General features: G+C 45.8%; 1 protein-coding gene across 2 annotated transcripts in view; it reads left to right on the forward strand.

The window, feature by feature from the left end:
- DYM (dymeclin) overlaps positions 1 to 25,145 on the forward strand; it is a 265,771-nt gene that overhangs the window by 114,656 nt on the left and 125,970 nt on the right. The window contains exon 14 of one of the 2 annotated variants that reach the window (XM_064176432.1): positions 22,447 to 22,611. The exons of the other annotated variant lie outside the window; for it this stretch is intronic. Coding sequence (XP_064032502.1) covers positions 22,447 to 22,611 — 165 coding nt within the window. The remainder of the gene's footprint in view (positions 1 to 22,446; positions 22,612 to 25,145) is intronic. 2 annotated transcript variants of the gene reach the window in all.

Here is a 25,145-nt window from a genome sequence, read left to right on the forward strand (position 1 = left end):
CTCATCTTGGCAGCCAGCCCTGCTCCAGGGAAACTGGGAGGGTCCTGGGATAAACTCTGAAATGGCTTGTGTGCCAAAGAGGAGGGAAGGGTAGTTGCTCTCCTGTACTCTTTCTAAAGGGCTGGGTTAACTAGAGGTACACCATGTTCTCAAACCACTGCCTTTCAGCATGTGATTCCCTCTAAGTCTTTTTTGGTAAGGGTTGGTTGAGTAACCAGGATGATTCTCTTCTGCCACTAATTTTTCCCTGCTTGATACACAAACCTGTTGTCATACCCCCTGGCTGTGATAATGAGCTTTCAGGATTTGAATCAGAGCTATTTTCCTGTTAAATATCTTACAAACACCTGCTCTCTTCACTCCTTACATTGTTGACAGAGTCTGAGTTTCCCAAGCACTTGCAGTTATTTGCCTCTGAAGTCATAAATCCTGGTATGGTGTGAGATACCCTACCCTGATGCTCTCTTTTTTTTCATCTGATACTTTTGTTTTCCACTTCAGAGCTTTTTTTCCTGTTTTCCCAAGTCCTGATTTTTTCTCCATTTTTTCCTAGTGCTGTTTCTGCAGACCAAAGTGAGATGTGTTTCTATGATTTTATTTTAAAGTTCAGCAAGGGGTTGTCTTGCTTGTCCAGGCTGTTATCACCACTCAGTAACCTGGTAGTCATCTAACATAACTGCAGGTGTATTTCTGTGTGTCTTGGCTTTTGGCAAAATACTCTTTTTTGAGTTTGTGGACATCTACGCTTCAAAATTTAAACTTAGGGTTCCAAGTAAGCTCAGATGGATTATTTTGATTTAACTGGGTTATGAAATCATAGAATCAGCCAGGGTTGGAAGGGACCACAAGGATCATCTAGTTCCAACCCCCTCTGCCATGAGCACGGACACCCTACCCTAGATCAGGCTACCAAAGCATGTGGTCTTCTGGCTTCTCAGAGGAGGTGGCAGCCTTCAGTGGAGAAGCCATAACCTCAAGACCTTTGTACACACATCTCACCTCAACCTTTAAACCTGGAAACATGAAAGGAGCCTTTTGTGCTGCGAGACTCCTCCTTACACCAGCCTTTTCCAGCCTTGTTTTTCACTATCTGTAGGGCACCTTCAAGGCAAATTGACTCCTTGAGACCCATTTCAGGACCCAGAGAAGGTGGTGCAACACCCAGAAGTTCTCTTGTACTCCATATATGGCAGGTTTCAATGATCTGCTGTGACATTTGGGTGCCTTATTCATTATCTCTCTAGACATGTGTAATTATAATGAGACTTTAATATTGTGGCTTGATTTTAGTTGTGAAATTATTGTGCTGAGATCCTTATCAAAGGCTTGGATGTTGCTTAAAGGGTGTGGAAAGGAGGCATAGGGGTGAATGAAAGAAAGTTCTATCATGCTGAAGTTGCCAGATTATGTCTTTTTGTGAAGGACTAAGAAAGCCAGACTTGAAAAGTGGTAGGTAGAAAGAGAGGTCACAGGGCGAGTATGTAGTGCTGGCACATTCAGAGCTCTTGTTTCTTCCAAAGGTGAGAGCTCTCAGTAGCTAATGTCAGATGGTTTCTATGTGGCTTGCCTTTTTTTTTACTTCCCTTGGGATCTGAGCTGAGCACTGTTACATACAAAGACCAGCCAAGGTTCAGATGGACAGAGAACTGTGCTGTTCACTTGTGAGAATGTTATCTATATCAGAACAACAAGGCTGTGCTTAAAGGTGACAGATATCTTTGGGGATGGATGAAAGATTAAAGGTTGTCAAGGCATGGACCAGGCTGCTCAGGGCAGTGGTGGAGTACCCATCCCTGGAGCGATGTAAAAGCTGTGTAGATGTGGTGCTGAGTGGCATAGTTTAGTGGTAATGTGGTCATGCTGGCTTAATGGTTGGACTCTGATCTTAAAGGTCCTTTCAAGCCTAAACAATTCAATGATTCTGTACTGTGATTCTGCAATGTGGTCTAAGACCTCAATGCATTTAGAGAAGTGTAGAGATGGCAATGTGGTAGAACAGCAGTCTGAGAAGGATACTGGTTATCCCAGCCACTGGGTGCCAGCAGGTTTGGAGCTTTGTTAAAGTGTAATACATGCATGAAATACATTAAAAGCTGCTGGAGAGTGCCCTGTGGGTCTAGGATATGGGCAGGCTGGGAGGAAGAGTTGATTCAGGAGGCAGCCTGTCTCCTCTAAGACTTTATTTTCTAGTATGGTAACTTATTCTTCTTTGGGGCTTTACAACCTTGAGTGCCCTGGCAGGCTTAAGCACCAAAGAATAAGTATTTAAACTTGTGGTTCTCTATAAATATGCACTTTTGGTACAAAGCTTCAGTTATCAAGAAAAACAAGAGAAAGAAACACTTATGAACCTACATTCCTGTTGGAAATTAGGAATAAGTTCTTTACCATGAGGGTGATGGAACACTGGTTGCCCAGGGAGGCAGTCGAGGCCCCATTGCTGAAGAACTTCAAGATCAGGCTTGACAAGGCTCTTGAGAACCTGATCTGGTGGAGAGTGTCCCTGCTGACTGCAGTGGGGTTGGACTAGATAACTTTTAGAGCCCTTCCAACCCAAACCATAAAAGATTGACTTTTTGAGGCATAAGTTGTCCTTCCTTTTCCTATGAGCTCTGTTGCCACTAGTGTTAAACTGAGCCAGCACTGATGGACCCAGCTTACTCCATGATACTAAAGCAGAGTTATTTCAACTTAAATTCCTGTTTTGGTTCTACCATCCGAGTGCAAATCATCTCTGGGAGAAGTACCTATCATGACAAAAAGTGAAAAAAGCATTAAAAGAATCACAGAATGTTAGGGGTTGGAAGGGACCTTGAAAGATCACCCACTCCACCCCTCCTGCCAGAGCAGGATCACCTAGAGCAGGTCACACAGGAACACATGCGGGTGCATTTTGAATGTCTTCAGAGGAGACTCCACAACCTGTCTGAGCAGCTTGCTCCAGGGCTCTGTCACCCTCACAATGAAAATGTTTTCCCTTATGCTCACATGGAGCCTCCTCTGCTCCAGCTTGCCCCCATTGTCCCTCATCCTGTCATTGGACATCCCTGAGCAGAGCCTGGCTCCATCCTTCTGACACTGCCCTGCACATCTTTATCATCAGGATTGAGGGCAGCCCTCAGGCTCCTCTGGTCCAAGCTAGAGAGCCCGAGCTCTCTCAGCCTGTCCTCAGGGAGATGTTCCACTGCCTCCAGCAGCTTTGTGGCTTTGCACTGAAGTCTTTCAAGCAGTTCCCTGAGATCCTTCTTGAACTAAGGGGCCTAGCCCTGGACACAATATTCCAGATACAGCCTCACCAGGGCAGAGTAGATGGGGAGGACTACCTCTCTTGATCTACTAAACACAGCCCTTCTGATACACCCCAGGATGCCACAGGCCCACAAAGGCACATGGCTGGCTCATGGGCATCCTTCTATCCAGTAGGACCCCCAGGCCCCTTTCCACTTCACGGCTCTCCAAGAAGGCACTTTAAGTAAACTATTTCAGGCTATTAGTTTTTAGATTAAGCAGACATGAAACACTTAACTTAAAACCTGCTTAGCAATACAACTGAATAGACAGTCATAATTTTAAGCCTCACCAGATGCTCTAATGATTCGTTCCTTAATGTGAGAAGTAATTCCATCTCCATGCAGGCTTTTTCCCCTAATCCTATTCTAAGCAGAGACTGCCAATTGTTTTAAATTCTGAAGAGTTATTTTGTATGAAAGAATGAGCTGGGAGTATTCAGTGTAGCATATTTAGGAGCTCCATAATACACAACTTCATGTGTAGGTAATTTGTGTTATGTACCAGCAAGCATGAAAATGGTTAAATTTGTATTAATCTATCTCAAGAAGCTGCTGAAAGTATAAATAGATGTTGTGGATGATTTTTCAGGGCAGTATTTGTTTAATGGTGGATATTCTCTGCTGTAGACTGCACTGCCAACGGGTTCAGTCTGGGGCCTTTCACTCCAAGAAGGACTTTCAGGTGCTGCAGCAAGTCGAGAAGGGCAGTAAAGCTGGTGAAGGATCTGGAAAACAAGGCTGGTGAGGAGCAGCTGAAGGACCTGGGGTTGTGCAGCCTGGAGAAAAGGAGGCTGATGGGAGACCTTCTGGCTCTCTACAGCTCCCTGAAACTAAGTTGGAGCCAGGTGGGGCTTGGTCTCTCTTCCTAATTACAAGTGATAGGACAGCAGGAAATGGCCTCAAGTTGTAACCAGGGGAGGCTTAGTTTGGACATGAGAAACATTTTCTTCCCTGAAAGTGTTGTCAAGGCTGTCCACGACAGTGGTGGAGTCCCCATCCTTGGAGGGATTTCAAAGCTGTGAAGCTGTGGTGCTGAGGGACATGGTTTGGTGGTGACCTGGCAGTGCTGGGTTAACAGTTGAACTCAATGCTCTTTTCCAACCACAACAATTCTATGATTCTGTTCTGTGACTTTGAGATTCTTCCCTTCTCAGGCTGTTGGTTTGTTTATAATTGTGCATCAATTAATTACACCATCAGCATGGTGCCAGAGGTGCTGTTGCTCTGTGCTGGGTCTCTCTTCTCTTTGTGGAGTGCTGACATTTGTAGTTTCTTTATATTGATAGACTATCTTAAAAAATATTAATGGAAGTGGATGTTGATGTCTTTATTGTCACAAATAACAACTAGAAGTGGCTGCATGGTCTCTGGGTATCAACATGCAAAAGATTGCACACCAGTTATAGTGCATTTGCCCTTTGCTTGGTTGCTGTTCCATAACGACCAGAGAGTAAAGCCAGGCACCTAACTGGCCTGTTGGTGCAGGTGTAACCTTGAGGTGGTGCAGGTGTAACATTGAGGTGATGGAGCAAGTACAGGGAAGGGCAACAAAGCTGGTGAGGGATTTGGAGAACAGATCTTATGGGGAGAATCTGAGGGAACTGGGATTGTTTAGTCTGAAAAAGAGGAGGCTGAGAAGAGGCCTTATTGCTCCTACAGCTACTTGAAAAGAGATTGTAGTGAGGCTGGTGTTGGCATCTTTTCCCAAGTAAATAGCAACAGAACAAGAGGTAATGGCCTTAAGTTGCACCAGGGGAGCGTTAGGTTGGACATTAGGAAACATTTCTTTCCTGCAAGACTGGTCAGGCATAGGAGCAGGCTGCCCAGGGAGGTGGTGGAGTCACTTCTCCTGGAGGTGTTCAAGAAACATGCAGATGTGGCACTTTGGGACATGATCTAGTGGTCATGAAGCTGTTGGGTAGAAGGTTGGACCTGATGAGCTTAGAGGTCTTTTCCAGCCTTAATTGTTCTGTGACTTTATGATTCTTCTGTTTGTCAATTAAGACTCTCATAAAGTCCCTTACCTCATTTGGGGACAAACAGCAGGCTTTCCTACAGCTAACCTGCCTGCTCCAGTGTAAGTGACCCTTGGAAAGGGAGAAGCTGTCCCCAAGCAGATCTTTTCTGACATCTCATCACCATGTCACCTGAATAAAACTACTGACAAGGGGCATCCTTGAGGCCAGTGCTTTTCCTGTGGCTCAGTCCAAGGGAATGCTTGCAGCTTTCTAAGCAGCCATGTACCACTAGAGGTTGCCATACACCTCACTAATTAGACACACTCATTTAGCTTTAAAAGACTTTATGGAGCTAGACCAATGTTCATTTTCCCTTTTTTGCCTACACTGTCACCACAGCTGTGCACATTTGTAGTTGTGTCAGCTTCTGAAACACTTTGTGGCTTTGTACTTCTCACTTTAGATGTATGAAGGAGCTCAAGCATCAAAATTACATCAATGTCACTCCTGTCACAGGGAGTTCAGTGGGATCCAGGGAGTGATGTGAAGAAAGAAGTTTCTGACTTCTCCTGCTGCTAATTGGAGTCTGGTGGAATTAGGAAGAAAAGCTGAGCTTAGATAAGATACAAATGATAGAGTGACCATACGATGGTTTAGGGTGGAAGAGGCCTTCAAAGCTTATCTAGTCAAACCTCCCTGCAGCCAGTGGGGACACCTGCAATGAGAGCAGGTGGTGCACAGCCCTAGACAGCCTGGAATGTTTCCAGGGATGGGACATCTCCCACTTCTCTGGGCAACCTGGGACAGGCTCTCACCACCCTCACAATGAAGGACTTCATTACACCTAACATCAGTCTCCACTCTTTCAGTTTAAAACTGTTAGTCCTTGTCCTATCATGATACTTTCTGATTCCCTCCCTAACTTTCCTGTGGGTCCCATTTAAGCCCTGAAAGGCCACCAGAAGACCTCCTCAGAGCCTTCTCTTCTGCAGGCTGAACAAGCCCAATCTCACAGCTTGGCCTCCCAGCAGAGCCCTTCTAGCCCTGACAGCATTGCTGTGGCCTCCTCTGGCTCCAGTCCAACAGCACTGCTGAGGACTCCAGAGCTGACCCCAGCAGTGCAAGGGAGGTCTCAGCAGAGCACATGCTACAAAGATGAGAGTGTCATCATGGTCCTGTGACACTTGCCACAAGAGCAAAGTGTGAGATAGAAGGCTGGCCATAACAATTCAGTTTCTGTCTGCTTCTCACTGGTCAGCCAACCTTGAAGCTGATGGTGACGAGTGCTTTTGGATATCCTGGAGCGTGGTACTGGTTTCTGGAGGAACTCTATTTTAAAATACATCTGTAGGTAATATGCTCTACTGATCACAGCACTGTAGTTCCCAAGTCTGCCTTCTCTTGTCTTCATTTTCAGGAGAGGCCTAGCTCTCTATAGCTCCCTGAAAGGAGACTGATTTCAGGTGACAGTTGGTCTCTTCTCCCAGAGAGCAAGTGATGGCACAAGAAGAAACAGCCTCAAGATGCACCAGGATAGGTTTAGGCTGGACATGAGGAACAGTTTCTTTCCCAAAAGGGTTGCCAAGACCTCAAACAAGGCTGCCTAGAGCTGTGGTGGAGTCCCCATCTCTGGAGGGATTTCAAAGCTGTGTAGATGTGGTGCTGAGGGACACGGTTTAGTGTTGGTCTTGGCCGTGCTGGGTTAATGGTTGGACTTAATGACCTTAAAGGTCATTTCCATCCAAAATGATTCCTTGATTTTATTATTCTGCGTCTATTTTCTAAGATGTCTAGACAAGAGGAGGGGTTTTGGCTTTTATCTTATGTTGGGTATAACTGATGGTGCTCATGATGCAGGCTGTCAGTGTGCTGGATGTCCTGCAGCTCAAGGCCTTTACCTGTGTACTTTGAGGTGACCTGTTGATACCAACAGTGCCTTTCAGTAACTGCCATTCCCAAACATTTTCATGCAGACATCACATCACTGAAATAGCCTTTTTTGTGGATTATCTGCACCTCAACAGGCTTATGTTTGTTTCCAAGGAGTAGCAAGTGACCTGTTCATCGTAGCACACTTTCATTGACATGTAGTAGTCTTCATTTATTATTCTCTGATATTTGTGTTGTTTTTATGTTCCCCCATGTCCTTTGCTGTGGTGGCATTTACTGTGTGCTTTAAGAGCGATTCATTCTCTTTATTATTGAGAGGTCACAGAAAAGACCTCGAAGACATTTTAGTGCTCCTTAACTTTTGACAAACATTAGTGGCTTTTGAGTTTAGACGAGAAAACAATTAATTGTTATTAACCTGGATCTAAAAATGGAACTTTATTTATGAGAAACTGCTTTATAATGAGATGTTTTAACTCCCCCATGCAGTGCAGTGTGTTACAAAAGGGATAATCCCATTTTTATTAGATGTTGTTATTAAATGTTTCAAGTACAGTGAAAATTAATGGCTTCTCATAAAAAAAAGGCCCTTCATGAAATTCTTGTGTTTGAAAGAGGACATTGTGGGAATGGAAGATCAAACAGCTCCAAGCCACTGAGTCTGAAATTTCGTTTTAATCTGTGGACTCTCAGGAGCAGAAGTTGGAGGGGTTTTGATGTTCACAAGCTCACAAACTACACTACGTTGGAAGGGACCCTCAGAGGTCACCTTGTCCAACCCCCCTGCAGTCAGCAGGGACATTTGCAACTAGATCAGGCTACCTAGGCCACATCCAGTCTGATCTTGAATGTCTCTAGGGATGGGGCCTCAACCATATCTCTGGGCAGCCTGTTCCAATGTCTCTTCACTCTCATTGTACAGAACTTACTTATGATGTCCAACCTAAATCTTCCCTGCTCCAATTTCAAACCATTGCTCCTGTTCCTATCCTCACAGGCCCTTCTGAGCAGTCCCTCCTGTAGCCCGCTTCAAGTATTGAAATGCATCTCTAAGATCTCCTTGGAGCCTTCTCTTCCCCAGGCTGAGCAGCACCTGTTCTTTCAGACTCATAGCAGAGGTTCTCAAGCCTTCTGATCATCTTTGAGGCTTTCCTCTGGAGCCACTTCATTAGGTCCATGTCTCTCTTGTGTCTGGCACCCTATAACTGGGCACAGCACTGCAGGTGAGGTCTCACCAGAGCAGAGCATTAGCTCATCAGCCTTGGGTGTCTTGGAGCTGCTCTTTTTCCAGGAACAGACATGTTTACATGTTTACAGATGCTCTTCATGGAATTGTTTTGGTTTGAAGAGACCTTTAATATCACTGAGTTTAACCATGAACCCAGCACTTCCAAGTTACCACTGAACCATGTCCCTCAGCACCACAGCTACACAGCTTTGAAAGCCTTCCAGGGACAGGAACTCCACCACAGCCCTGGGCAGCCTTGTAAAGGACTTAACAACCCTTTGGGGGAAGAAATTGTTCCGAATGCCCAGCCTAAACCTCCCCTGGTGCAACTTAAAGCCATTCTCTCTTGTCTTACTGTTTGTTACTTAGGAGAACATCCTCTACTATGTCGCTGTTACTACACAAAGGACCAGAATCTGTAGAGTTGGCTTTGTGGGGAGGCAGAAGCCATTTATGAAGATCTCCACAGTGTTAAATAAAAGAAGCATATGCTGGCCTTATTAGTAGCTTGTTGACCTAGATTATCCATGGGGAAGCTTATAAGCTGATCAGCTATTCCAAAATTGGGAGGTGTCATTGCAATTAGCAGGAAAGACTGTGACAACAGGGGAGACAACAATTGTACAGAGAAGGGAAAAGAGAATATAAGTAACAAACACTCTCCTGCTGGTATGGTTTAGCAAATTAATTTAAGCTAAATTCACAAATGAATCCTGCATCTCTTGTTTCTGTGCGCTGAGTGCGTTGGTGTTCAGACATACTGAGATGCTGCTTTGGCTGTCTCAGCAGAAAGAGGAGAGATCCTTGTGGGCTCGCCTGTTTTGGCTTGGATGTAACATATGGAGGTGAGGTTTTAGGCTGATATCAGCTGTTTCCAACATGGAAATATCCTTGAACTTGGATAAAGCCTGGTTGAACCTGCTGGGGATTCTGCGTGGGCACCTAATGGGACTGTAATAGCCTTGTCCCCCATCTGGCATGAGCAGTTGAATGCCCTGCATGCCATTAGAAGTGTTGGGAGCTGAGGACCCCTGAGCCCCCATGAGTTATGGGAGACTTTCCAGATGGACAGACTCACAGCTTTGTTTTGGGATAGATTGGATCAGCATGAACCATGGAGGGCTCCTAGGCAAACTGTTGCTTCTGTGTGTCTCAGGCTCTTTTCACATGAAGCAGAGTGGTTGATTATGTTACACTCTTGTTCTGCAAATCTTACAGTCATAGAATGGTTCAGATTTATAGGTGCCTTAAAGATCATCTGGTTCCAACTCCCCTACCATCGGCAGGGACACTTTCCACTAGACTAGGTTGCTCAAAGTCCCATCCAACCTGGCCTTGAACACTTCCAGACATCCTTGAGGCATCTACATGTTCTTTGGATGACCTGTTCCACTGTTTCACCATCCCCACCACATCATGGTGCAAAATTCCTTCAAAATGCCACTGATGGCTGCTGGTCTGGATTGAAAAGGTTTTTCATGTCTAAATACCTTCTACTCTGGAAGCTCAGCTTGGTGCAAGAGCCTTTTTGATTCCCATGACCTCTTCTTGTGTCTCCATTGACTTGTCAGACTTAGCCACTGTGGTGATTCTGTTATCTTTTGAGGGGAGGTCAATATGACAGCTCATTAATCTTCTGTCATCCAGGACATTGTGCAGTACTTAAGTGCAGGTACTTCAGCTGCAGGCCATCTCAGTGGAAGGTGTGTTTGAATGGTGGAAGATGTGACTGAATGAACATGATCCACGGAATCTTGCCTGTAGAACTGATATGTATTGATACCTGTTCTAGGGAGTCTAAAGCCTTACACAGCCACCTGCATGCAATGAAGAGCTACAACTGGTGGTAGAAGGCCCTGTTGTCCCATCTTTGGCCCATTTATTGTAGCTGTGTCACATAAGCTCTTTAGCAACAGTACAGTTTGGTAATGTCTTCAGATTCCTGCAGAAGGATCACTGTTTTACTCTGAGACCCCACCTTCTGATACTCTCTCCAGTTCTGAAGTCCCCAGCATAAGATGGACACAGAGCTGTTGGGGTGAGTCCAGAGAAGACCACGGCAGTGATCCAGGGGCTGGAGTACCTCTGCTATGAGGACAGGCTGAGGGAGCCAGTGCTTTTCACCTAGGAGAAGAGAAGCCTTTGGGGGAACCTTAAAGCTGTCTTCCAATAGCTGAAGGAGTCTGGCAGGAAGGCTGCAGAGGCACTCTTCATATGGTGTGTAGAGACAGGACAAGGGGGAATGGTTTGAAGCTGAAGGAGATCAGGGTTAGACTGGAGCTTAGGAAGAAGTTCTTCAGTAGGAGGTTGCTGAGACTCTGGAATAGGCTGCCCAGGGAGGTTATGGATGCCTCCTCCCTGGGGATGTTCAGGGCCAGGCTGGATGAGGCTTTAAGCAACTAAGTCTAGTTGAGAGGTGTCCCTACCCATGATAGGGAGGTTGGAGTAGATGATCTCTAAGGCCCTGTGCTAGTTTGAGGCTAGCTGGAATATTGTTGTGAGAAGAATTAGATTATAGGCTGTGAAAAGGAAACAATGGTAATGTCTACTTCACTCATAGGCTTGCTGAGATGTGTAAAGCTTCATTCTAATTTTCAGCTCCCCTGAGTCTAATCTGGGTGATTTTGTAAGAGTGCAGGGGTGGGTAACACTCAAACCATCACATCCCTTCCATCCTAAGCCACTCTGTGGAACTGGAGAAATAATGTTTTCTTCTTTGCTGGGACCTTACAGCTCTTGCAGCTATTGATCCTAGAAATCTGTGGTGATGGAGAGGAAGAAATACTTGATGAAATGGTGGTTTGGGAATTACCACTTTCCCCCCCCACCCCCACAGTTAGGAATTCACCCAGACTAGAGTCAGTCAGCTGGAAGTTAAGGAATGAAGATTTGTATTTACAGCTTAGCACAATTTACAAGCACATATAAACACAATATGCACAGATATTTACAGAGATACACAAAAGTAATACAGAAATACAAAATCCCTCCTGAAACAGTCAGAGTGCTCAGAAGGCTCCCAAACCAAACCTCTCCCTCCCTTCTTTTCCCTTCAGAAATAACCAGATAAACCTCCATATAGCTCACGTGATAAAACTGGAGAGATCTGAGGTGAGATGTCAAAAAGTTGACAAGGATGTCAGAGGAAAAGTCAGACCAGGTTGCATGGATCTCATGCAAAGGAGAAATGGTAAAGATGCAGCCAGACACACAGACCAACAAAGAAAAATAAGTGAGAAGTGTGTGAGAAGTCAGTGCCTTGTCTATATTTTGACTACTTGCACCTCTCAGCAGCAGAATGAGTGATATAGGTCACTATTACTTTCTTCTGACAGCCAAGGATTTAATTTCCTTCATTAATATATTCCAATTAGCCTTAAACTAGCACAAGATATAACTGTGTGGTGCTTCCAGTGTTGTTCTACAGATGAATTTGCAGAATAAACAGAGGCTCTGACTTGTGTTACTTACATGTTCTAGAAGTTGTGGTCCTGTCTTCTCCATTTACTGTGACTGGGACATACTTATTTACAGGACCCTGTTGCTTAACAGAAATAAAGGTGAGTCAAGAGAGTGACTTGCTTGAGCTTGTCTGTTGTCTTCAGCTGTAGAATATTTGGCTCATTATCTGCTTTCTTCAGATACAATTTGTCCTCTTTCCATCTCACATGTTTTCCTTTTGGAACAAATGAGGGGCTGTGACCTAAGAAAATGAATGAATAGTGAACCTAACTAAAATACTACTATGGCTGTAAGTAAGCATTAGTGCAGGTCCTTCACACCAAGAATGACGTTGAAGTGCTGGAACATGTCCAGAGAAGAACAGTGAAGCTGGTGAGGGGTCTAGAGCGCAGGTCTCGTGAGAAGTAGCTGAGGAACCTGAGGTTGTTTGATGTGAAGAAAAGAAGGCTGAAGGGAGACCTTCTGGCTCTCTACAACTCCCTGAGAGGAGTTTGGAGACAGGTGCAGGTTGATCTCTTCTCGTAGTGAACACGTAATAAGGTAAAAGGAAATGACCTCAGTTTGTGCCACGGGAGATTCAGGTTGGCCATGAGAAGGGTGTCTTTCCTCTCCATGAGTGTTGTCAGGACCTGGACCGGGCTGCCCAAGGCAGTGGTCCCCATCCATGGAGGGCTTTCAGAGCTGTGTAGAAACCTGGAATGGTTTTGATCTTGCTCAAAGTTCTTTCTGTTGACATTGATTCTGCCACTGATACAGAGGCCACTATCAAACTGGCTTTCTGTACAGATCCCAGGCATCAAACTGATCAGGTTCTGGTCAGAGCGGCTTTCTAAAATTACTACAGTTCAGAGACTGGTTCTTCGCAGGGCAAGGTAAGCTACATTGCTACAAAGATGCTGAGGGGACTGGAACCACTCTGATGAGGAAAAAATGAGAGGATTGGGACTTCTTGGTCTGGGGTATCTCATCAATGCTGATTATCACCCTTCAAGGGCGATTGTCAGGAGGATGGGGCCAGTGGCACCCAGTGACAGGACAAGAGGTCACAAGCACACCCTTGGGCATAAGAAGTTCCCTTTAAACATGAGGAGGAATTTCTTTAAGGTTGATGGAACACTGGAACAGGCTGCCCAGAGAGGTAGTGGAGTCTCCTTCTCTGAAGACACTGAAAACCCACCTGGACCTGTTCCTATGTGATCTTCTCTAGGTGAACCTGCCATGGCAGAGGCCCTGGACTTGATCTCCAGAGGCCCCTTCCAACCCCTGCCATTCTGTGATAGATGCAATATTGTAGTTGTTTAGTGGTGTGCTTGGTAGTGTTGCATTAATGGTGGGGCTCAATGATCTTAAAGATCTTTTCCACCCAAAGGGTTTCTATGATTCCGTGAAGCAAACTGAACTTCTCAGGGCTGTTTCAGATTGTCACTGATGTCATTACACACCTCTGACATTTTACCAGCTTTGTAGCTCTGTGAAATAACTCCTCTCTCCAGGTGTCCAAATCCAGGACTGGCATGAGGGAAATAGAGCAGTTTACTTATTAACACTCATCTCAACTGTGTCATTGCCCTCCAAATTGGAATCACAGAAAAGACCTTTAAGATCATAAAGTCTGACTGTTACAAAACTAAACTACCCAAGAAGTTGCTCCTGACAACTGCCTTTGCCACCACACATGGACATTCTGAGTTCACTCAGACTCCACACTAAAGTGAGATTTTTCAGACAGGGTTTATAACTGATTTTAGGACAATTAGATAACAGAAAACAACATTGCTGAGTCTTGTAAGCATTTGCCATAATGTATTAGGACCATCTCATTTAAAGTACACTATCACCTAGAAAGGTTGGACCAGATGGACATTCTGTGATTTCATAGCATCATAGAATGGTTTGAGTTGGAAGGGACCTCCAAAGATCAGCTAGTCCAACCTCCTTGCAGCAAGCAGGGACATCCTTCATTAGAGCAGGTTGCTCAGAGTGCTGTTGAGCCATCTCCAGGGATGGGGTCTCGACTGCCTCCCTGGGAAACCTGTTCCAGTGTTCCACCACCCTCATGGCACAGAACTTGTTCCTAACACCCAATCTAATTTGAAGCCATTGCTCCTGGTCCTGTCACTGCAGATCTTCAGGAACAGTCTTTCTGCAGCCATCCTTTAGGCTTCCTTCAGGTACTGGAAGGCTGCTATTAGGTCCTCCTGGAGCCTTCTCCAGGCTACACAACCTCTGGCTCCCTAAACCTATCCTCGTAGGAGAGGTGTTCCAGCCCCTTGATCATTTTTGTGGCCCTTTGGAATCTATCAGGTCCTTGTCCTTAGTGTGTTTAGGGCTCCAGAGCTGGATACAGTACTCCAGGTGAGGTCTTTCCCAGCACCATATGTTGTCACTGTAGTTCACATGGCTTCCAAAGAGACTACACGCTGGGAAACAGCTGACACTAGTGAACAGATGGTGAAATTCAAGGCAGAGAAGAAAGAATGAGAGTTTAACAACTTTAATGTGCATCAGGTCTTTGTAACTGCTGAATGAGTCAACTTCTGTCATGGTAATGTCCTTCATCAAATGTAGGGAAGAACAGGCTTTTGGATGAAGTGAATGCCCTTAGTCCTGTGATAGATAAATGCATTTGCTGTGATCCTGTGTAGAGACATGTTCCTGTAGCTCACTAATGGTGCTCTTGGGTCCACAAGTACATCTTTGTCCCAATACCACAACTTTTGTGGTCTCAAATGGGGTGAATCCTGCTGCAGAACAGAGTGAAGACTCAGAAGAGCAGCTTTTCACAGGTCCTTTCTGATGACTCTGCAGCTGTTGTCTCCTCATGGAAAGGTTTCATCTGCACAAAGGCTGTCAAATGTCATGTTACTGTGGGTGTTGTAGGCATGTCTTGTGTTCTCATGCAGTTGGATCCTGTGTCTAGCCACAGGAGGTTTCAAAAGCAGGATTTATAGAATGGTTTGGGTTGGATGGAAGCTTAAATCGCATCTGGTTAGAACCTCTCTGCCATGGGCAGGGACACCTTCCACTAGACCATGCTGATTAAGGCTTCTTCCAACCTAGCCTTGAACACCTTCAGTTGTGGATGTAGTGCATCCACAACCACGCTGGGCAGTCTGTTCCAGTGTCTCACCACCCTCACTCTGAAGAATTCCTTCCTAATCTCCAGTCTCAAGCTGCCCTCCTCATTCTGTAGCAGCATCACACAAGCTGCCAGACATATGTGCCAAAGAACTGGGTGATAGAAGCCTTTGCTGTCTGAACATCAGTACTGAGTAGGCACTTCCTCCAAGCTCCTTCATATTTTACTTTTTTCTTATGGGTCACCAGTTACTAGAGTCTGCTTCTCATATATAAATCCTTCTGGAGCTGTTGAAAAGCAGCACCATGGAGAAAGACCTGGGAATGCTGGTAGAAAACAAGTTTACCATCAGCCATCAGTGAACTTTCCTGGCCAGGAGGGCCAGTTGTCTCTTGAGATGCATAAAGAAGAATGTGGCCAGCAGGAGTAGGGAAGTGTCCTCCCCCTCTATGCTGCCTTAGTGAGGCTATATCTGGAATACTGTGCCCAGTTCTGGGCTCCACAATTCAAAACCACAAAAAACTACTGAAGAGAATCTATCAGTGCCCACAAAGATGCTGAGGGACTTGGAGCATCTCTGTGAAGAGGAAAGGCTGAGAGCCCTGGGGCTGTCGAGTCTGGAGAAGAGCAGCCCTATAAGGAGATCTGATCAATGCTCACCAAGAGATAAAGGGTGGGGGGCAAGAGGATGGAGACAGACTCTTGTCAGTGATGCCCAGTGACAAAGACAAGGGGCACAAACTGGAACCCAGGAGGTTCCATCTGAACAGAAGGAGAAACTTGTTTGTTGTGATGGTGCTGAAGGCCTGGAGCAGGCTGCCCAGAAAGGTTGTGGACTCCTTCTCTGGAAAGCTTCCAATTCCACCAGGCCATTGTGACCCTGTGCAAGCTACTGTGAGTACCCCTGCTTTAGCAGTGTTCTCCAGAGGTCCCTTCCAAGCTCCACCATTCCATGATTTTGTGATTCTGTTCTTGTCAAAACTTTCCCTGCACAAAGATGATTATACATGTCTGTAGAGGAAGCTCATGTGTTTATACTTTGATTTTCAGTCTATTGAACATAGAATCATAGAATCAACCAGGTTGGAAGAGACCTCCAAGATCATCCAATCCAACCTAGCACCCAGCCCTATCCAATCAACTAGACCATGGCACTAAGTGCCTCATCTTTTCTTGAAGACCTCCAGGGACGGTGCAGAAGTTGTTTGGTTTTCATTTCCTTGCCCTCCTTGACTGTAAATACTTCCATACATAAGGGTGATATTCCTTCCAGAAGCCTGTCATGTAGATTTGGCCAGCACAGTGATGGAGTGCTGCTTTGGGGCGGTGGGGACTTAGGTTTGTGACTCATTTCCATAATTAATCACTTCTTAAGTATTTTAATAATTCTCTTGCTTCTCTGCTCTGTGTGCCTGTGGCACCTTCAACTCTATAATGACCTCTTACCCTAGACTGCTCTTTTTGCAGTAATGTAATTGAAAATCCTGCAATCACTCCTAATCTCTATACAGGTGATACTTGTAACTCAAAAGTGTCCCTGTAATAATTCGGCATTTTAAGACAGCTAAGAGAAGTCACCCTGCTAACTAGTCTGGGAAGTTAGGTAAGGATCAAGGAGGAAAGAAAATGCATCAAGTCAAGGAATCGTAGAACCATTGACTGCTTTGTGTTGGAAAGGACCTTTAAAGGTCATCTAGTCCAACCTCCCTGCAGTCAGCAGGAACATCTGCAACTGGAGCAGGTTGCTCAGAGCACCAAACAACCTCACCTGGAATAGTTCCAAGTAAGCATTTTTCCCCACCTCTCCGAGCAACCTGGGACAGGCTCTCACCACCCTCAGCCTCAAACATTTATTCCTTCTCTTTGCTCTCAATCTCCCTCTTTCAATATAACACACCCCCCCTTCTCCTGTCACAACAGACCCTGTACTCAGCTTTCTTCTAAGCCCCTTGAAGCACTGAAAGGCCACCTGGAGCCCTCTCTTCTGCAGGTTGAACAAGCCCAACTCTCTCAGCCTGGCCTCCCAGCAGAGCCCTTTCAGCCCTACTAGCATTGCAGTGGCCTCCTCTGGCCCTACTCTTTGTGGCTTTTCTCTGGAGCCACTCCGTTAGGTCCATGTCTCTCTTGTGTTTGGCACCCCATAACTGGGTTAGGATCCCCTCTCTTCATCTCTGGTCATGCTGCTTTGGATGCAGCCCAGGCTGCCAATGGCTTTCTGGGTTGCCAGTGCTCATTGCTGGCTCCTGTCTAGCTTCTCAGCCAGCAGCACCCACAAGTCTTTTTCTGCAGGGCTACTCTCAGTCTCATCATCCCTGAGTCTGGATTGATATTGAGGATTGCCCCAACCCACGTGCAGGACCTTACATTTTACCTCACTGAACATCATGAGATTCTCTTTGGCCCTCTTGTCCAGCCTGTCCAGGTCCTTCTGGATGGTGTTGTGTCCTTCAGCCTTATCAACATCACCCATACATGTATGTATATATATATATATATATATATATACACTTGTATACTATATACACATTTATACTTATATGTGTATCTATATATACACACATACCTGTATATACACACATATATACATCCATATATACTATATATATGTATGTAGTTAAAAAAATATATATATCTACTTTAAAAATATGTATGATTGATATGTTTTGGACAGAATAAATTGATTCTTCTGATGGAGTGGATGATGTAGTAAGTTGCTGCCATCATCTATGTACTATTCAAACACAGAATGTGTTTTGGTTAGGTTTGTCTTTGGGAACATAAAAGGGATGACTAAGAGGACTTCCTGGAACACAAATTATCTAACATGAACAGTAGTAGAACATTCACAGCATGTCACAACACTTTCCCTGCACACATACACAGATAAATTGGGGTGCTGACTGATGTGCTGCTTTAATTACCTTGTACTTTCGTTGGGTTTTTGCTTTAAAAGGGTTTTTAGCGTTGCCTTTTTCAAAGAGCTGTAGAATAGAACCATAGAATTGTAGAATTGTTTTGGCTGAAAAAGGCCATTAAGATCAAGAGATCAAGTCTAGCCATTAGCCCAGCACTGCCAGGCCACCCCTAAGCCATGGCACTCAGCACCACAGCTACACGGCTTTAGCATCCCTCTGGAGATGGGGCTGGGGAGCTTGTTACAAGGCCCAACCACTCTTTTGGGGAAGAAATTGTTCTTCAAGTCCAGTCTAAATCTCTCAGAGCAAAATTTCAGGCCGTTTCCACTCATCCTATCATTTGCTCCTTGAGAGAAGAAACCAACCTCCCACCTAGCTCAAACTCCCTCAAGTTGTAGAAAGTCAGAAAGTCTTCCTTCAACCCCCTCGACTCTAAACACACCCAGATTCCTCAACTGCTCTTCACCAGCCCTGTTCTCCAGACCCTTCAACAGCTTGGCTGCCCTTCTCTGGATCTGCTCCAGCACCTCAATGTCCTGCTCAGAGTTAAGGCCCCAAAACTGAACCCAGGATTTGAGGAGTGGCCTCATCAGTGCCCTGCACAGGAGTAGAGTCATCCTAGTCATGTCGCAGCAGAACTCCCCTTTGGAAGTGTGATGCATGAGTTCCCAAAGTCCACGAGAGACTTTTGTGTGTTATGGATGTTTCAGATTCTGCCTCAGAAACAAATATGACCTAAATATTTAATCAGGCTTAGCAGAATTGGATTTTTTTATTGCTGCAGATTAATCTGGTTCCTCTGAGCCTAACACATGTGGCATCCATGTCTGCAAGACCTTTCTTTTTTTCTTATTAACATTAAAAGGTTTACAGACTTCATAAAATCTGGTGTGCACCAAGAGGAAGATTATGAATTGCATTTGCTTAAACCTTAGCACTGAGGATTCTCCTTCTCAGTCATGTCTGTGCTGTTTCAGACTGCGTTGTGTTTCTAGAGAGCTTAGTGAGTGCTGGTTTTATTCTTTTTCTATGACCCGCCTAATTTTGTTTCATTTCCCTGGTGTTAAAAAGGTGTTAGGCCTGGTGCTGCTTGATGGTTTTGGGTTTTGTCTCCGATAAATTCATTTTATAATTGCATTTAACTTCACTAGAGAAAACACCAACTTTTTTTGTTTGTTTGTTTATTGGGTAAGGATCTAAGTGCCTTTGGATGTTTTGCTTAGTGCTGTTGTCTCATTCAAGTCTGTTCTGTAAATTTGGGATTAAAAAAAATCGGCAGTGTGAGCATACTGTGAATTTCAGCACTTCTTAAGTCTTCTTTTTGCTAAGTGTTTACTCTGTGGCTGTGGGCTTCTGTACATTGCAGCTTCACCTCCAGTAATGTGTAGTGTTCTGGGCTTCATCCTTAAGGATGTGAAGGTCCTTGAATGCATCTAGGGAAGGGCTGCAAAGCTTGGGAAAGAGCTGAAAGGAATGTCCTGTTAGGAGGGACTGAGGAATCTGGGCTTACTTCATTTGGAGAGAAGGAGGCCAAGGAGGCAACCTCTCTAGTCTCTGAAGTTTCCTGTGGAGGAGACGTGGAGAGGCAGAGGCTGAGCTCTTCTCCCTGGGATTGAGTGATAGGAATCGTGGGAATTACGAAATCACACAGAATGGTGAGGGTTGGAAGGGACCTCTAGAAATCATCCAGTCCTCCCCTGCCCCTGCTACAGCTATGCTGCGGAGGGCAGGAATTAATACGTGGCCGAGTCGGGAATTTATCAAAAATAGTTATTTTTTATTTTCCCAAAAACCCGCCCCCACAACTATATATACAAAGATTAATTTAGTTTAATAAGCAGGTTCAGTTGCATGAGAATTAATCTACACGGATACCGTCAATAATCTGACTATATTGGAAGTCAGAAGTTGGAAAAGGCATTAGCTATTAATTAATAGCGGTTTCTTACTAAATTAAGCTAAGCCAAATAACTCGCTCAGGCCGACTCGCGAGGTCTGTCTTCCTCCCCCAGCAGCTGCAGGTGAATCGTTAAGGGTCATTAAGGGTCGTTAGGCAGACAAAGGTGTCAATAGGAAAGCGAATTCCTGAAGGTCTGTGCAGTCCAGCCGAGGGGAGTGTGTGAGCTCAGGCAGACACATACGTCCAGGCACGGGCAAACTCCAAAGCGGGAACCCCAAAGGCGGGAAGACCCCCAATAGTTATAACCTTGGCTAGACAAAGGGCAGAGTTACCACACCTTAGGCGCGAAAGCGCACGGCCAATGCCAGCCTGGCTGCAGCGCGGGAACTCACGGGGCAGCCCTCCCCCCTTCACGGCTGCAGGGCAGGCGAGGGGGGAGGGAAACCAGGCGGCTTTTCCCCTTTCCCCCCGAAGTCCGAGCAGGAGAGGAATTTAGGGGTACAGGACTCTAGGACAAGCTACAGCACCCACAGCAGCCTGCACAAGATCACAATGGCCAGGTGGGTTTGGAATTGCTTCAAAGAAGTAGACTCCACAACCTCTCTGGGGAGCCTACTCCAGGTCTCCAGCACCCTCACACTCAAGAATTTTGTTCTCATGTTTATATTGAACCTCTTGGGTTCCAGTTTGTGCTTATTGCCCCTTGTCCTGTTGCAGGGAACCACTGCAAAGAATCTGACCTCATCCTCTTGACCTCTACACTTTAGATATTGATCATCATTGAAAAGTTCCCCTGCTGACTGCATCAGGGGTTGAGGTAGACAACCTTTACAAATCTCCTCTAACTCAAGAACATTCTGTGATTCAGTGAGACACTGGTTATGGTGAAGTCAGGCTTACAGCCCCAGTTACTGCACCCAAGGATGGTAGCACTTCTTTCTGCCCTGACTGTTGCTCAAGGTACATGAATTGTCTGATCTTCTGAAACAGTGTTTTAGCCACCTACGTCTCTGTTCAGCAGAGGGGTGCTAAACTGTGAAGTGTGGATAACCAAACCAGGTTGGATTGGCCAGGTTTCAACTGATGAAGCAAGAAAACAACATTTCTTTGATTTGGTAAGAAGGTTGTAGCCTTGAGGTGAGGCTGATTCCTGCCAAAGTCAGCAAAGGTGACTTAGTTTCACTTCATCTTCACTCCATGCACTGTGAACTTTCCCCAGTTTGGCACTCCAGGGGTATGTCTATACTGGAGAGATACCCAGGCTGTAATGGGAGCAGCAAACAGACTGGTAGGAGCATCTTGGTTTATTTCACAGTATATTAAGCTGCTGAAGGCATTTTCTGAAGGACTTGCCACATGTACCCCATCATGTCGTGAAGTATTTACAGGGCAGAACCTTAAAGAGTAGATGTTTGAGGTTATGTGAGGTATGTGCTTCATAGCTTACCAGTGAGCAGTTTGCTGCAGGTGAACTACTCTGATTAACTTATTTTCCTTTCCATTATGAGTGGGAGGCAGTCTTGGGAGTAGGCATAGGCAATATAGCTCTTACCTCAGAGCATTCAGAGTTGTTTAGTTTGAATATTAAGTATTTTATTGACTGTTCTGTAGCCATTTCATGGAAGTGATTGAGGTTTAGCATGAAAAAGCTGACCAGGTCTTAACTCAGTTACGGTGAAGACCTGCATTTGAGGAGCTAGAATTAACTACAAGAGTGCTTTACCAGTGAAATCCAGAGAAGCCTGCACTCATCAGTAATTGTTTGGATGCTTTTCACCTGCAGTCAGATGTTCGCTTCTGCGAAAATCAGTTAAGTTTTGTGAATACTCACAGGGCTTTTTTTTAATGGTGAGCCTTGTAAACAATCAAATCTCAGCTTCCATGAAAATCAGCTACATTTGGTAAGTACTTGCAGGGTTTTCTTTTTTCATAGATTCATAGAATGAAGGGTTGGAAGGGACATTGAAGGTCATCTAGTTCCAATGCCCCTGCCATGGACAGAGACATCTTCCACTGGACCAGATGAACTTTGTAAACAGGCAGATCTCAACTTCCATGAAAGTCCATTAAATTCTGTGAATGGTTTCAATTATTTTTTATTTTGATGGTGACCTTTGTAAGCAGCCAGATCTCAACTTCCATGAAAATCCATTAAACCTTGTGGCTATTCTCTGGTTTTTTTCAATGGTGAACTCCGTAGACAGTCAGGTCTCATCTTCTTTGAAAACCAGTTACATTTCTGAATGCTCTCAAGGTATTTTTAATGGTGACCTTCTAAAAAGTGAGATCTCAACTTTCATGCAAATCAGTTAAAGTCCATGAATACTCTCAGGTAATTTTTTCAGTGGTGACATTTGCAAACTGGATTCAGACTCAAGGGGTTTAAATTTTCAGATGAAAGCTTGAATTCGGTTCAATTTTCAGGGCAAATGAAGAGTCAAGAACTAAATTCTACCAAACAAAACTAATAAACCCCCAATTTCTTACACCTCCAGCACATAAGACTCGGTAGGTTCCCACTGTGGTAGCAGCAGAACCAGCTGAATAAATCCTCCACCTGTTGAAAACTGTTGTTTTACATCAAACTGCTCCATTGCTCACTTGGCATCTCCCACTGCCTCTCGGTGCAAAAAAACCCAAGGATGTGAAACCATGACTTGGATTTCCTAAAGGAAAATACCTCTTTTTTCTGTTTTTTTCTCCCTTTTTACCCTTGTCTTGCAGTTATACCTGCCGCCACTTGCGGAGATATGTCTATGTCTTGGACAAACTGTATTTCCCCCACTCTCACTGCTCTACGCTGCAGCATTGCTTCTCGACCCTCAGTGACAATGGAGAGGAACTCTTATCTTTAACTTGTTCTCACATTCTCAGATCCTATGCTGCCAGGTTATTAACCTCTGCTCTCCCATTTATTGCATGCTGCATGCTCCGTGCCTGGTCTGTGCATGCTTTTAGTAAACTGCCAGATAATGTTGGAGTTCTAAAAGGGACAGTTTGTGTCTTTATGGCATCCTTGGTTCATGTCCTGCAAAGTGTGGTACAAGCAGGAATAATGGCTTGGGTTGGGTGATTTGTTGTTTGGTTGGTTAGTTTTTTTTTCAGTTTAGAATACAGCTTCTGGAATTGTTGTGTGGCCTTTGGAAGTTTAAAATACTTTTTTTATATTGAACTATTTTAAAAGGAGTGTTTAAGAAAGCTGGGGGCAGAATTTTGAGCCAAGACTGTTGTCTTGGATAAGGGGTAATGGTTTGAATTAAAAGTGGGTGATTGAAGTGGAGGAAAGGGTGAAATGTTTGAGACTGAGGGTGGTGAGAGGCAGTCCCAAATTGCCCATAGAGGTGGGAGATCACAGTATCATAGTATCACAGTATCAACAAGGTTGGAAGAGACCTCATAGATCATCAAGTCCAACCCTTTACCACAGAGCTCAAGGCTAGACCATGGCACCAAGTGCCACATCCAACCTTGCCTTGAACAGCCCCAGGGATGGCGACTCCACCACCTCCCCGGGCAGCCCATTCCAGTGTCCAATGACTCTCTCAGTGAAGAACTTTCTCCTCACCTCAAGCCTAAATTTCCCCTGGTGTAGCTTGAGGCTGTGTCCTCTTGTTCTGGTGCTGGCCACCTGAGAGAAGAGAGCAACCTCCTCCTGGCCACAACCACCCCTCAGGTAGTTGTAGACAGCAATAAGGTCACCCCTGAGCCTCCTCTTCTCCAGGCTAAACAATCCCAGCTCCCTCAGCCTCTCCTCATAGGGCTGTGCTCAAGGCCTCTCACCAGCCTCGTCGCCCTTCTCTGGACACGCTCAAGGATCTCAGTGTCCTTCCTAAACTGGGGAGCCCAGAACTGAACGCAGTACTCAAGGTGTGGTCTGACCAGTGCAGAGTACAGGGGCAGAATGACCTCCCTGCTCCTGCTGACCACACCATTCCTGATGCAGGCCAGGATGCCATTGGCTCTCTTGGCCACCTGGGCACACTGCTGGCTCATGTTCAGACACCCCCAGATCCCTCTCTGTCTGGCTGCTCTCCAGCCACTCCGACCCCAGCCTGTGTCTCTGCATGGAGTTGTTGTGGCCAAAGTGCAGCACCCTGCACTTGGAGCTATTGAATGCCATCCCATTGGACTCTGCCCATCTGTCCAGGCGGTCAAGGTCCCGCTGCAGAGCCCTTCTGCCCTCCAACTCAGCCACATCTGCCCCCAGCTTGGTGTCATCTGCAAACTTGCTGATGCCTGACTCCATGCCCTCATCCAGATCATCTATGAAGATGTTAAAGAGGATGGGGCCCAGCACTGATCCCTGAGGGACACCACTAGTGACTGGCCGCCAGCTGGATGTGGCACCATTCACCACCACTCTCTGGGTCCGGCCCTCCAGCCAGTTCCTAACCCAGCACAGAGTGTTGCCATCCAAGCCGTGGGCTGACAGCTTAGCCAGCAGTTTGCTGTGGGGGACAGTGTCAAAGGCCTTGCTGAAGTCCAGATAGACCACATCCACAGGCCTCCCCACATCCACCAAGCGGGTCACCTGATCATAGAAGGAGATCAGGTTGGAGAGGCAGGATCTGCCCTTCCTAAACCCATGCTGGCTGGACCTGAGCCCTTTGCCATCCCTCAGGTGCACTCTTATCACCCCCAAGATAACCTGCTCCATCAGTTTCCCTGGCACTGAGGTCAGGCTGACAGGTCTGTAGTTCCCAGGTTCCTCCATCCGACCCTTCTTGTGGATGGGTTCACGTTGGCAGTTTCCAGTCTCCTGGGACCTCACCGGTGAGCCAGGACTGCTGGAAAATGATGGAGAGTGGCTTGGGCAGCTCAGCTGCCAGCTCTCTCAGCACCCTGGGATGGATCCCATCTGGTCCCATGGACTTGTGGGTGTCCAGATGGCTCAGCAGGTCCTGAACTAATTCTTCATGAATTCCCAGGGGAACACACCGCTCCCCAACCCCATCCCCCAGTTCAAGAGGCCACTTGCCCTGAACTCCTCCCTCCTTGCTGTTGAAAACTGAGGCGAAGAAGGCATTCAGGACCTCAGCCTTTTCCATATCATCAGTTATAGTGTTCCCCTCCTGGTCCAGTAAGGAGTGGAGGCTCTTCTTGCCCTTCCTTTCAGCGTTGATAAATTTATAAAAGTGCTTTTTATTATCCTTCACAGAGGTGGCAGCCTAAGTTCTAGCTGAGCCTTAGCCTCTCTAATTTTTCTCCTGCATAATCTGGCTACCTCCTTAAACACGTCAGGAGAAGCCTTCCCCTCCTTCCAGAGGCGATACACCCTCTTTTTTCCCCCCAATTCCTTCAGGAGCTCTTTGCTTATCCAGGCTGGTCGCCTCCCCCTGCGGCTCATCTTTCGGCACGTGGGAACTGCCAGCTCCTGTGCCTTCGAGAGCTCCTGTTTAAAGTAGGTCCAACCATCCTGGACC

This window comes from Pogoniulus pusillus, chromosome Z (assembly GCF_015220805.1).
Source record: "Pogoniulus pusillus isolate bPogPus1 chromosome Z, bPogPus1.pri, whole genome shotgun sequence".
Taxonomy (NCBI): domain Eukaryota; kingdom Metazoa; phylum Chordata; class Aves; order Piciformes; family Lybiidae; genus Pogoniulus; species Pogoniulus pusillus.